The sequence below is a fragment of the Octopus bimaculoides genome, chromosome 2 (genome assembly GCF_001194135.2).
Source record: "Octopus bimaculoides isolate UCB-OBI-ISO-001 chromosome 2, ASM119413v2, whole genome shotgun sequence".
Taxonomy (NCBI): Eukaryota; Metazoa; Mollusca; class Cephalopoda; order Octopoda; family Octopodidae; genus Octopus; species Octopus bimaculoides.
The window spans coordinates 33279464-33294024 of record NC_068982.1 but is presented as its reverse complement, the minus strand read 5'-3'; the positions used below and the strand labels follow the sequence as shown (position 1 = coordinate 33294024).

General features: G+C 33.7%; 1 protein-coding gene across 16 annotated transcripts in view; it reads left to right on the top strand.

Moving 5' to 3' along the window:
- The window catches only part of LOC106868006 (rho guanine nucleotide exchange factor 28), a 561000-nt gene extending 546926 nt beyond the window's left edge, over positions 1 to 14074 (top strand). For all 16 annotated transcript variants that reach the window (XM_052976095.1, XM_052976105.1, XM_052976107.1 and 13 more), the window contains 5 exons: positions 1053 to 1087; positions 2223 to 2328; positions 3744 to 3839; positions 6283 to 6917; positions 10630 to 14074. In XM_052976095.1, the coding sequence (XP_052832055.1) occupies positions 1053 to 1087; positions 2223 to 2328; positions 3744 to 3839; positions 6283 to 6906 (861 nt within the window). In that variant the 3' untranslated portion in view covers positions 6907 to 6917; positions 10630 to 14074. The remainder of the gene's footprint in view (positions 1 to 1052; positions 1088 to 2222; positions 2329 to 3743; positions 3840 to 6282; positions 6918 to 10629) is intronic.
- The last annotated feature ends 487 nt before the right edge of the window (positions 14075 to 14561 follow it).

The window sequence follows — 14561 nt, the reverse complement described above, 5'->3', positions numbered from 1 at the left end:
CTCCAGTCCTGGTGTGTATATATATATATATATATATATATATATATATTACATATATGAGAAGCTTCTTTCAGTGTCAATCTACCAAATCTACTTATAAGGTTTTGGTTGGCCTAAGGCTATAGTAGAAAGAAGGCATTTGCCTAAGGTACCATACAGAGGGACTGAATCCCAAACCATGTAGTTGGGAAGCAAACTTCTTACCATGCATCCATTCCTGTGCCTATGGACATAAATGATCCAATCATAATGTCTAATACACTTAATTCTTGGATTGATACCACAAAGAAACTAAATATGTTGATAGAATATACTATATAGAATGAAACATCATTGTCGATAGCAAGCAAAGTTAATTCAGGATATCAAGTATGCTACTTAAGTATTATAATTCTGAAATAAAAGTAAAGAAGATTTCTTGATTGATAAGTTGCTATTCAAAATCTGCTCTGTTTAGTGAGTAGATTTTATAAAAGCATAGTTTATAAATCTGTCTTCAGAACTAATTCTGTGATTATTTATTGTACTCTGATAGTTTGCATTTATTTCTATTTATGGCAGAACATCATATATTATCAGCTTTATTTTATTGTGACCTCCTCCTCCTCTTTCATTTAGTTATTGTTTTTGTCATCTGATTTATGAAATGAAATCAATCTGGTCTTGTAGTGTGATTTTGTGTTAGACATAGTATATGCGTATGTATTGAGTGGATATGTTTATACCACTCTATCAGGTCTATTTGGTTATTCTAATGTACATATAACAACAACATGTATATGTCTTCAGTTAATTGACTTGAATTCTATTAAATATTGTGAAGAATTTACTTCCTGCATTCTGAAGGTTTCTGCTTTAAGAGTTTATATGATTTCTGATTTAAATAAAAATTATTTCATTTTTAAGCATTGTTAAGAATATTTAAAGTATTGAACTGTAATTCACAAAGGTTTATTTGTCGGCTATTACTGACAAGATATTATTTACATATTAATGAAATAATGTTTGGTTAAGAATGAAACATTCATATCTTCATGTTATTTCTTTTACAGCAATTATCAAGTCAACAGAATACTACAATTGAAGAGTATGTATCAAATTCCTTTAATTCTTTTATTTAGCATATTTTAATTTTTTTCTTGCAATTTAGGACTGACTAAATAACATGATGCATTTACATTTCAATTAAATCAGGCAGTTCCTTAAGTTTGGTTTTAAAAATAAATGCTTCCCCTACCTGTCTAAGTGGGGCACAAGCACTTTCAAACATACATATGTACCTGATGGACTTTTGGTTTTGCCTACCAGGTTCACTCACAAGACTTTGGTTGTCCTGTGGCTATAGTAGAAGACACTTTCCCAAAGTACTATGTTGTGGGTGAACCCAAAACCATGTGGTTGGAAAGTGAGCTTCTTAATCACATAGCCATACCTACACTTAAAAGATATATATGTATGTGTGCAGCTCTATTTGTGTGTTTGTGTGACGGGTTTGTGGCCAGATGCTTTTTCTGTCACCAATTTTCATCTGTTTTCACCAGTAAAACTATACAACTTACATGCTTTTGATGAATTGCATTCAGTAATAACTGATATAATCATCATTTAACGTTTGTTTACCATGCTGGAATAGGTTGGACAGTTTGACCAGAGTTGGTAAGCCAGGGAGCTGCACCAAACGTTAATCTAATTTGGTGTGGTTTCTATGGTTGTATGCCCTTGCTAATGCCAACCACTTTACAGAGTGTGCTGGGTGCTTTTATGTGGCACTGCATGAGTGCTTTTACAGGACACTGGCACAAGACTCTTGTGGGCCAATCCTCCTTACTTTAACACTTCTGCTGTGGAGTATGGGCCTTCTTGAGGTATGAGTCTTCTTGATATATATATATTAATAATAATAATTCTTTCTACGAAAGCACAAAGCCTGAAATTTGTGGGGAGGAGGAGACTAGTCAATTACATTGATCCCAATGTATTGCTGGTACTTAATTTACTGACCCTGAAGGGATGAAAGGCACAGTCGACCTTGGTGGAATTTGAACTCAGAACGTAAAGGCAGATGAAATGCAGTTAAGCATTTTGCCTGGATTGCTAACAATTCTGCCAGCTTGCTGCCTTCTACTAATAGTAATAATAATAACAATAACAATAACAATAATAATAATAAATGTTGTTTTGTAAGTTATGCACTTCTAATGACACTCTTATTTGTTTTTCAGTTTGAGAATACAGTTGGCTGAAGCGAGAGAAATAATTTGTAAGATGAATGCTGAGAAATTAGAAATAAACAAACATTCCCAGTTAGAGGGCTTGCGCAACCTTAAGGTAATTATATATCTTTTACGTGTTTCAGTCATTGGACTGAGGCCATGTTGGGGTACTGCCTTGAAAGATTTAGCTGAATGATGTGACCCCAGCACTTGGTTTTTAAAGTCTGTTACTTATTCTATTGGCCTCTTTTGCTGAACTGCTAAGTTATGGAATTGTAAACAAACCAGCACTGGTTACACACACATGCGCACGCACACACATACAGAATTTTTGCTTCAGTCAATATCAGAGTAGAATCGGTGGAATTGCAGTCAAAATAAATTGTAGTATTTAGTTATGTCTATTCATTTATTTTTGTTTTACTTGATTGGTCTGGAGGAAAAGAGCAATACTTATGACTGTCACAGACTATCCTAGTTTGGAGAGGTTTATACCATATATGATCCTCTTGAGCTTTTGTAAATCAACATAGGCAAGAAAAACATGAGCAGAAGACATTGTGATGTAGTTATTTTGACACCACCTCTTAGGTATCGCTGATTCAACAATGATTTATTTTGGTGTCAGATGTTTTAATGTTTTTCTTCCACCTTTTTTCTTTCTCTCTTTCTCTCTCTCTCTCTCTCTTTCTCTCTCTCTCTCTCTCTCTCTCTCTCTCTCTCTCTTTATGTGTGTGAGCATATTTCCCTTTACATGTATGAGGTAAGAGGAGAGGAAAAGTGTTTGTCAATCAGGTTTATTTTTACAAATTGTAATGTTTCTCTCTCTCCACACGTCTCTCACTCAGGCACCTCTTTGTATAGGGGAGAGCGAAATCGTGATGGCACCTGTGCCCAGCGTCACCTTTCTGGCACTTGTGCCCGTGGCATGTGTAAGGACTTTCGAGCGAGATCGTTGCCAGTGCCCCTGGACTGGCTGTTGTGCGGGTGGCACATAAAATACACCATTTTGAGTGTGGCCGTTGCCAGTATTGCCTGACTGGCCTTCGTGCCGGTGGCACGTAAAAGCACCCACTACACTCTCGGAGTGGTTGGTGTTAGGAAAGGCATCCAGCTGTAGAAACTCTGCCAAATCAGACTGGAGCCTGGTGTAGCCATTGGGTTTCACCAGTCCTCAGTCAAATCGTCTAACCCATGCTAGCATGGAAAGCGGACGTTAAACGATGATGATGATGCTTGTTTGTTTGCCTCCAACGTCAAAACGTACTGTTGCCAAAACAGACTGAATGTCCAATGAGCTGTGCGAAAATATCCAGTTTTCAAACCACTGTTCCTAAGTAGGTAATTCCAGATGGCTAATGTTTTAGGAAAGATAGATTGGGTTTAGAAATTAATGAATGATGTTGGGGTGGTTGAAGTATCACCCTCCTGTAAAATTGTTGACCTTGTGTCAAAATTTAAGACCATTATTATTAATGTTGTTGTTATTATTTTATTTTCTTATTGAACAAAACTGATATCTACTTGTAGGAAGAGTTGATGCGAGAACGTGAAGAATTTGAACTGGAGAAGAAACGAAATAGGGAAAATCAGGAGAGAGATACTGTGCAACTTCAAAAAGAAAAGGTAAGAGACATATTGTTAAATGAATAAAAAGATAGGTGTATTGAGAGACCTCCTCAAACTGGAAGCCATAGACTGCTAGAATGGTATGAAAATGGTGGTGAAGTTCAATAACCTAAGTGATATAATTAGTTTTGTATATAAGTATATAACATTGTTTCTGTTTGAAGAGAATGAAGTAAGTTTAGTTTAGGGCTAACTCTATTGGCTGTAGTAGGTTTTTGTTTGTGAATGGAAAGTTTTTTCTCGGTGCAAGGATTGTTCTATGACTTCTGTATTCAGTATTAAGCTAGAACACAGGCTAACTGAAAGTCAAGAAAAAATGTTGGTCTTTGAAAGAGAAATGGTTGCTCTGGCTGTATGAATGACTAATAAATTTGCTACATGAAATATACCAAAGGTTGGTAGTGAAAGGTCATCACAATGGAAGCAGAATAAATGAATATGGAAATATCTTGGGTTAGACTTGATTATTTTGGGAGTCATATTTGATGAAACACTTTGAGACTTGCTGCTTAATGTTTACCATCAATGAACGGTATCATCAACATTTAACATCCACTTTTCCATGTTTGTATGGGTCAAAGGAAATCTGTTGAGGCAGAGTTCTTATACCAACCTTCACCTGTTTCCAGGCAAGGTAATATTTTCCCACGACTGGATATATTTCTAATGGAAGACTGGAAACAAAGAGCCTCACTTGTGTGACAATGATGCATGTTTACAACCAACACATGATGAGAAAACTGTATATGTAAACATACACCCATTTGTGAGTATGTGACTGGCTTCCTTCGGTTTATCAAATCAACTCACAAGGCTTTGGTCACCCTTGGGGCTTTAGTGAAAGACACTTGCACAGGGTGCCTTGCAAGTGAGACTGAACCCAAGGTACAAGCTTCTTAACCACACAGCCATATAATGATAAATAGAAAATAATGATTTGGGTCAGAACTTATATCTCATGGCTTATATTTTTTTCACTTATTTAATATTTTTACCTAGTAAAATGAAGGTGATAGCCAGAACAGAGTGACTGCTTTAGTTTATTTAGTTGGTACAACATACTTTTGTTTCCATATTTTATCTTTGATTTTTGTTTTCTGGAGTTGGTGAAAACATGCATTATGAAAAATGGCTACTGTACCTTGTAAATAAAACAACAGCATCAACATAGGAATTATATTGTTTCTTAGTGCAAGGCACTTTACTATCTACTGAAATAATGGGAGCTCCTGTGTGGTAGTTATGGTACACTATCTTGTAAGGATAAAGACACTAATTAAAAGTTCTTTATAGTAGTGTTCTTTTAATTGTATTAAGAACATTTGAGTTTTTTATTCAAGAGAAATTCATAGAGTTTTACAAAATGAATTATTGTGAAGTGTACAGAATTTAACATAACATACTTTTGCTCTTTGTCTGATGGCAAGGAAGAGAGACAAAGTGGTGGTGTTACTTTGGGTGCAGCTAGAAAAATTAACCTTTTGGCATTCAGATTATTCTGTCAGATATCTAATTTATTCACATTAATTTGAATTACTCTTGTGTTGTCTTGTAGTTTTGAGATTTTGATGATGCAATTATTTTTAGAATAACATTGTAGAGTAGGTGTGAGGTGCCAGATCTGGCTGGTTTGAGCATTAAAAAAAAAGCCAAGAAAAAATACAGAATACTTGGGCTGGATATGGTCAGCTTAAATGCTTAAGGATTAAAGAAAGTCTTTAATATTTCTAGTTTAAAGATTGAAGATGATATACCTAATCTTTTCACTTAATGCATTGAAGAATAAGTTTAATGGCTAGTTATTTTTATGCTATAGTTTCTTTGATGTAAGTTAAATGATTAAATAGCTATATAAATCTGAAACTATTCTGAAATAGCTATATAAGTCTGAAGCATAATTTTAAAATTATGGTGTAATCTAGCTAGTTTATGTAGCCCTGTTGACTTTTTTTTTATAAATTGGCATTAGGAAGGGCATTCAGTTGCAGAAACTATGTCACAACAGACAGTTGGAGTCTGGTCAGCTTCCTGGTTGGCCAGCTCCATGTCAAACCATCCAACTTATGCCAGCATGGAAAATGGACGTTTAACAATGATAACGATATGTTTTAAATCTTCTTTATCTCTCTCATAATTAGGTTGATATGTTGGAAGAATTTTTGTTTTAAAAACTGTTCTATGCACATTGCTATTGGCAGGATTAGTCTATTATGCCTGTCATCAACAACTCTTTGTTGTCATTGTCATCACCATACTGAACTGTTTTGGTTTTCTGGAATGTTAGTTGAGTTTGTTAAATGAATCTACTAGATTACTTGTTGAACTTTAGTTGAATATTAGAAAGTCTGCTACAAATGCGTATTATCTTCAATTTTAAAATCTGACCGAATCTTTTAAAAGAATCTTATTCACTTTTTTTTGTGTATCTGTTTGACTCTAGGATGATCTGAAGTTACAGCAAGAGGAATTGCGCCGAGGACAAGTTACTCTACAAAAGCAGATTGATTTGTTCATGGAACGTCGAAGTGATAGCGAAGGAAGAAGACAGTTGGACAGAACTGAAAATCCTGAACAAACAGGGCCTGATGGTGACAATTACTGTAGTTCAATTCAACACACGCGCTCTGCTTCAGTAGAACTTGCGTTTCAGTCTTCTGAGGATTATAAAGACTTAAAAGATTCATCCAAGCCAGTGCCTAAAAGCTCTGTTGGTAATCTGGTTAACTCTCCTGGCAATAAAACATGTGCTCCCCACTTATTTAGTGCGACGAATGAGCAACGAAGTGGAGAGAAATTGCAACAGTTCCTTCCTTTAAAGTTTGTCGATAACTTGTCTTCATCATTACCAAACTCTAAAGGTGCCTCACAATCACAGCACCGCACGGGACTCGGTCGTTCGGTGTCAAGTTCCTCTTTTAGCACAGGGAAAGACCCCAGTAGTCTCAGTCAGGTGATGAAACTCGCGGAGCCTTCCAGATCTGCGCACAAAGAACGACCAACAAATCATCCACCACCAGTTCAACCAAAGTCCGAACCTACAGAAACGGATATCATTTATTTTTGATATCATTTGGGGTTAGTTCTTCTTATGTCTTATTTGAATTTCCAGCCTTCTCTGATATTTTCAATTTTACTTTATATTTTATATAATTGTCTCTATTTTTAAATATATTTTGTTTTTATTAAAACTCCTATTATGTATAATTGAAAAATTGTATAATTATTTGAGATTTTTATATATTTTCTTCTTTCAATTGTCATAATTCAAATCCTGATTTGCAATTTGTTTTAACCCATTAGCATTTGAACTGGCCACATCTGGCCCAAATATGCTACTTATTTTTGTGTTCAAACTGGCCTGGTCCTGCTTCTCATACCTACCCTACAATGTCATGCTGAAAAAAAATAAAATACTCGTGTCTTCGAAATCTTGAAGCTACAATATGATGCATGATTTATTCAGAACTATGTGAATAGGGCATTACATTTGACAGATTAATCTGAAGGCTTAAGGCTTATTGTCAAGGATGCTAATTTAATTTTTAACCATTCATCATGGAAAGTACAACTCAGAGTAAACCATGTTTACTTGATCAGGGTTAACCAGCCTGGTGCTCAGGCAAAAACTAGCAAATACTATTAGGAAAAATTCTCAGCATTGACAAGTTGTCATCTATATAATTTAATCCTTTTGTTACTATATTTCTGTGGAAATTCATAGCCTTTCGAAAATAATGAAACATTTAGTAAAATAACTTTGTTATTATTAAGTTAGTGTTTAAAACAAATCAGAATGAAATTTTGATGGAAGGTAAAGCAAGAAGTTTATATTAAAGAACTGGAGGTGATCTTGGGCAGGTTGCTATCAAAAGGGTTTAGATAGAAACGGTTTGTAACTGCAGATTCCATCTTGTATTGTTGCCTAAAGTGATAATTTATTTTAATTATTTTAATAACTATATAACTAAAACTGAATGTTTTGTTTTTTAGTGGTTAGTAAAAGACTGTATTTTAAAATTTACACTTTTAGTTTTTGAATATTTATAAATAGTTTTAATGTTTTGTTTTTTTTCTCTCTGTTTGGAATGGTGAATCATGAAGCAGGTAAAGCTATATGTAATAGTGTGTAAATATTTGAACAGAAAAAGTCTAAGGCTACTCACTGGTAAGAATAATGTTTCTAAAACTGAGAAATTTGAATAATTACTTTGGCTCAATGGTAAAAATGCCTGTTATTCTTACAGGAGATGTGGGTTTGAACTCCACAGGCAGCCTTCAAATTTTTCTGTCCAAAAGTGTTTTTGAACCCAATATCGACATGCTGCTATTTATAGTTATATTTGCTCACCATTCAAGACATATATATATATATATATATATATATATATATATAAGGTTTAGATTTAGATTCAAAATTGAATATGGTACTTATGTTTAGGCACCAGAATATAGTATGGTATTATACAAAAACCATTCCAAAAATGAGGTGATCAAAAAATCAAAATAAGCAACACGGATTTTAAAGATGATTGCAGTACGCACGTTTCATGCTACTCCATTTATTTAAGTAATGCGAGCATTACATTAAATGCAATATGTAGAGCAATCTTCAGCTGCACGAAAATGCAGAAAATTACAGTAGAATAGACATATAATAGTGGCAACATTTCAAATCCAAGTGGGAAGAAGAATACATAAAAATCCATCTTGACATAGCCAAGGCTATCAGGCTAGCCTTCCAGCAGCCACCCTCTTGACCCAGGGCAGTACTACTTCCTCCAAGCACTTGATGTAGGCCTCCATGTTGAGTCTGAGGTCGAGTGGAAAGATGAATGGAGGCATAACGTTGCCATCACTATTGATCACTCCAAACACCATGATGTTGACTGGATGTTTGATTTTTATCACTCTCGGTACATGTCCTCAGATTGATACTCAAACACTCTGAAATGTTTGTATTGGAGCTTCTGACACGAATGCCAAGCAGTACAGCATATCGTTTCCAAATTTCTGGCAGAGTGAATTGCATCATGGTGCTGTTTTTCTTACAGATAGTGCCCTACTGACCCTACTATACTGTGTAGTTGACAAAATCAAGGACAAACAATACACGTGTGTGAAATTTAAAAATATAGAATGATGGCAATTTACCCATCACAACCTGTATATTTCATGTTCCCAAAGTTTCTGAATTCTTAGGAGGTAAACAGCATTTATTAATTTAAAATAGATTTAATGTTGTAATGATTTGAGATGAGAGATGTTATTTAATGTATTCTATCTTATATGAAATCATCATCGTTGTTTAATGTCCGCTTTCCATGCTAGCATGGGTTGGACGATTTGACTGAGGACTGGCAAGCCAGTAGGCTGCACCAGGCTCCAATCTGATCTGGCAGAGTTTCTACAGCTGGATGCCTTTCCTAACACCAACCACTCCAAGAGTGTAGTGGGTGCTTTTACATGTCACTGGCACGAGGGCCACTCACACGGTACTGGCAATGGCCATGCTCAAAAAGGTGTATTTTACATGCCACCTGCACTGGAGCCAGTCCAGCGACACTGGCAACAACCTTGCTCGAATGATTTTCTAACGTGCCACCAGCACAAGTGCTAGAAGGCAACGCTGGTAACGATTACGCTTAAATGGTGCTATTTACAGGCCACTAGCACGGAAGCCAGACAACTGCTCTGGCAATGAACACACCCGGACAGTGCTATTAGTGCTCCACTGGCGCAGGTGCCGGTCATCGAGTATGGTTCAATTACGGTTTCACTTGCCCCAACAGGTCTTAGCAAGCATAATGCATTTTAAATTATGATAGGTTATATATATATATATATATATATATATATATATATATATGTAGTAGACATACAGACACAGCATCTATTTCTCCATAGATTTTTAAAAAAATGAATAATGTTAATCAATTTTCAAACCTTATTGAGTTCTCAGAAGTGGCTGCATTAATTAATATACAGCAATCCCTCACCATATCATGTTTCACTTATTGTGCACTCAGTACATTGCAGATTTTTCTGGCTAATATATGTAAATTTATATCGTGGACTCCTCAGTATATCGCGGGGTTTCTGTGGCCGATAGGTATTTATATTTTTTTAAAGATTTTAATTATTTCTGTGGGAGGTTTTGGAACATAATACCCATGGCAGTTGAGGGATTACTGTACTCTGTTTATATACTCAGCAAATCCAATGGCTACAGAAAACTGGAGTTATTAATTTCCATGCTGTATGTTGGTGTTGATGAGGGATTGAATATGGTAGTGGTCAGGATGATGGATTAGAGGAATCTGTTAAGCTGGTACATTAAATGGCTTGATGTATATAGTTACACTCTTTCATAAATGAGTTCAAGATCAACATTACTTTTTTCTCATTCTGGATCAAGAATATAAAATACCAGTTAAATACTGGGGTGGACATACTACCCTGTTTATATCTAACATACCACCCTGTTTATATCTATCTGCTGCAGTAGATAGATATAAACAGGGCAAATTTAACTATTCCTCTGTAGAGTGGAAAAAAATCACTTTCCAACCTTATTGAGTTCTCATCAGGGGTGTCTGCATCATTTGGCCAATCGCAGAGAAATAAGTAGGCAGTCATCTATTTATATACTCAACAAATCCTGTAGTTACATAGAACTGGTGCTACAGATTTGCATGCCATAAGTATTTAAGACTTTATTTGATGTCATTTTCGTTGTTTTACTTAATTATAAATCTAATGAATATCTTTTTTTTTTTTTCTTTTTTAGGTTTGTTTCTGATATATTTTGCTGGGCAAAATATTGTTTTTTATACACCATTGAACCCACAGTCTATTGACTTGTTTCACCAGCTAGTAACACAGCAGTCTACTGGCTAACATTGTGATGGATGCAGTACATGACCACCACTGGAGGGACAGTCATCTAACTTTGCTAATTGGTTGGATTTTATACAGAAACTCTAGTTGAATACTAGAGATTTAGAAACAATCATTAGAGACCAGTAGCAATATGATTTTTTTGATGAATTCACATGTGATATGTTCTGAAAATTACAATTAATGAAAGGAAAAAAAAAATATGGAAACGGAAGAAATTTAGAATTTCGAGGCAATATGCCGTTCATTCAACGACTTTCAGATCTTTTACAAAAAAAAAAAAAAAGATTTTTTTTGAAAAAAAGATTTTTTTTGAAAAAAAAAATGTCACTTCTATACTGAAGTGCAAAAGTTCTGCACTGTACAGTTCACTGCTTTTTGTGTATGAGTGAGTGTATGTCTTTTAGTATATGGGGGTACCTCAAAATATTGTTGCCTAATGATAAAGGAGAAGTTAAGGCACAATATAGGGCAGTGTGTTTAGCTGGAAATGGTAGTGTGCTAACCAAAAATGCCTGAGAGTATTTACTCTAATCCTACAAAATCTTATTTGGACTTCATTCTTCTTGAGAATGATATGAGTAATATACTGATGCTGAGTCACTTCACTGTACTTCTCCTTTTGCAAAACCTGGCCATATGGCACTAAGTCAATAGAAATCAGTTTTGGGGCACCCTGCATATAAAAAAAAAAAGAAAAGCAAGTATAGACTAAGCAGTTTAGTGAAAGATCCTTTGGTGAATTGTTTCAGTGCAAGAAAGCTACTAACAGTGTAGCATTCTGTGATTGTGCTAGTTATTAATATCTCAATATTTTAATATGAAAAAAAAAATAATAATAATTACGCTAATAATTATAGCAACACCAGTAACATCTATAGTTTCAATTTTTAAGATTAACAGAAAGAAAAAGAGAAAATAAAAATGTTCTTGTTTTTTTTAATAAAATTTCAATTCCCATTTGAAAACTAGGGTAAAAATGTAAGCAATAGAACAAAATGATATAATTTTTTTTCTTTTCATGCCTATAATAGCCTTCTCAGTTTGGTTCCTTTTTTTTTTTTTTTTACCTGTTTATGTATATTTTAAATTAAATCTGTCCTGTAAATGAAAACGGGCATTAGATGATACTGTTTCTGCTAACTTTCATTATAAAAATGCTGATATTTTATAGAAGTTACTTTTTAGCTTGTGAATTTTTAGTGACAATCCTTTATTTATTTGTATATTAATTTTTATTTTCTTAATATACATTCATGTTCATTCATGTATTTAAAGAACAACATAAACCGATGCATAATAAATTACATATATGCATTAATTGTATATCATTAAAGGGTGTATATTTTTATTACATGCTATTACTTTTTATTAAGACATCACATGAAGAATAATTAGACAGGCTACACTTTGAGAGTTAGCAATTGTTATTAAACCTATTGGTTTAAAAGATAATTTGTTACCTTTAACAGAAAATATTACTTTTCTGTTTAGATCTAAAAAAAATAGTTGTTTTAATAATTTTCAACATTTCAAATGGAATATTTGATAAAAGACTCACTATTTTTTATAGTCCATGTACCTGAACTGATTCATAGATTGTTAACTGGTTGTTTTGTTAATTGATAAATTTTAGCTATAGTTAGTTCTCAGCATTTAAAAGATCACTTCTCTGGAGAAGCTTCTCAATGACTTTTTTTTTTTTTTTTGACCAGTGCCAACATTTCTAGATCAATCTATGGATTTGAAATATCTATATCTTTTACCATGACACTCACATATAAACAAATCCATAAAACCTGGGAAGTTTCTGCATATTGTTGATTATAATTAAAAAAGAAAAACAAACAAAAAAAAACCAAAATAAAAACAGACAAAACAAACACGCTGTGTTAAGTTTAATAGATGTAGAGTAATTTTAGTTGAATAAAAATCTAAATCTAATTTCTGGTATTAAATAGCCATATTGCACAACTTAGACACATATCTTTAAATAGATGTGTAATAGTATTATAATAGCAGTTGAAAGACTGCAGTATATAGTTATACTAGTTGCAACACCAATAATCCTCTGACCATTGTAGTATTGGCCAAAACTGCTCAGTGAATTACCCTCATTCAGTTTTAACTTTCTATCCCTTCCATTTTCTTCTTTTCAAGTAGACAATCTGTTTGCGTTCTCTCTTGAAGGATCCTAAAACAATATTAAGTTAAAATGAGAGATGTAATTTTGGTGGTTTGGAATTTTGGTTACTATATTAATGATTCTTATCTGTTTTTAAGAGGGAAAAAATATAGTTATCTATTCTTGGCAATATTCTAAAACTGCAGGTTCTATTGTGTTTTTACTCTCCTTTATTTCATGACAGTTTATCTAAATGTGTATGTATATACATATGCATTGTAATACAGACACACATACACACAACTACACATACATACATTTTATTATAATTTCCTACCTAATGGAAGACAAGCAAAGTTGTATATTTTGTACATATATAAAATGGAAAAGGTGCTTTTCCATTTTCCTTCCCAAGAAATATAAAAAAGAAAATGTTGATGCAGTTTTATCATTGCCAGTTGGTGTGTGGGAAGAGAGAGGAGAGACAAATATCTTTACACCAGTAACATCGGAGTCTCTGATTCTCAAACTATGTGTTTGTTATTTCGATCTCGGTTTCTTTAGTTTGATAACTGAATGTTTGGTTGTATTAATAAAATATCAAGCAAACAACAAAATAAAAAAGGATTAAATAAAAAATAAAAAACAAAAATCCCAGAAAAAAACACAAAAAAATTAGTAATATAAAAAAAAAAAAATCTTATCTCCCCTACCACTAAACCAACATCTACTTGTTTTGGTTAAGAATTTTATAATTGTTGATAGAAAAATCACTTTTGAACAAACTGGCATTGTCTTTCTCTGACGATTTTTTTTTTAAAGATTGAGAAAAATAGTTTTTAAAATTGGATCACTGCATCACAATCCATTTTTTTCTTTTTACAAGAAATACTGGAATATTTTTTATTAAATATTTTATATATATAATACATATATACATATGTATTAATATATATGTTTATATAAATGTACATATATAGTTAAGAATGTGTTGATACCTAAATTGCATATATATTTACATAAAAGTATGTATATATGTGAGATATTTATAACTGCACCCGTAGAATGTGATACTTCTACATGTGAATATATCTAAGGAATATGTAATGTATATTTATATATCTTCCCTTCAAAACACACGACTGAGTGTGTCTATTGTACATAAAGGAAATAAAAATAACATGTGGATAAAATGTTGTCTTGAAAAATATTTTGTGATTCTGATTGATTTTCGCTTTCTTTACAGTGCTGTGTCATCTTGGAATTTTATATGCGAAACATTTTCTCTCTTTATTCACCAGTGACTGAAATTATTTATTCTAGCGGGAACCGTGAATTTCTCTTTTACTTGTTTCAGTCATTTGACTGTGGCCATGCTGGAGCACCGCCTTTAGCCGAGCAAATCGACCCCAGAACTTATTCTTTGTAAGCCTAGTACTTATTCTATCGATCTCTTTTGCTGCGCCGCTAAGTTACAGGGACGTAAACACACCAGCATCGGTTGTCAAGCGATGTTGGGGAGACAAGCACAGACACACAAACACACACATATATATATATATATGTATATACAACAGGCTTCTTTCAGTTTCCGTCTACCAAATCCACTCACAAGGCTTTGGTCGGCCTGGGGCTATAGTAGAAGACACTTGCCCAAGGTGCCACACAGTGGGACTGAACCCGGAACCATGTGGTTG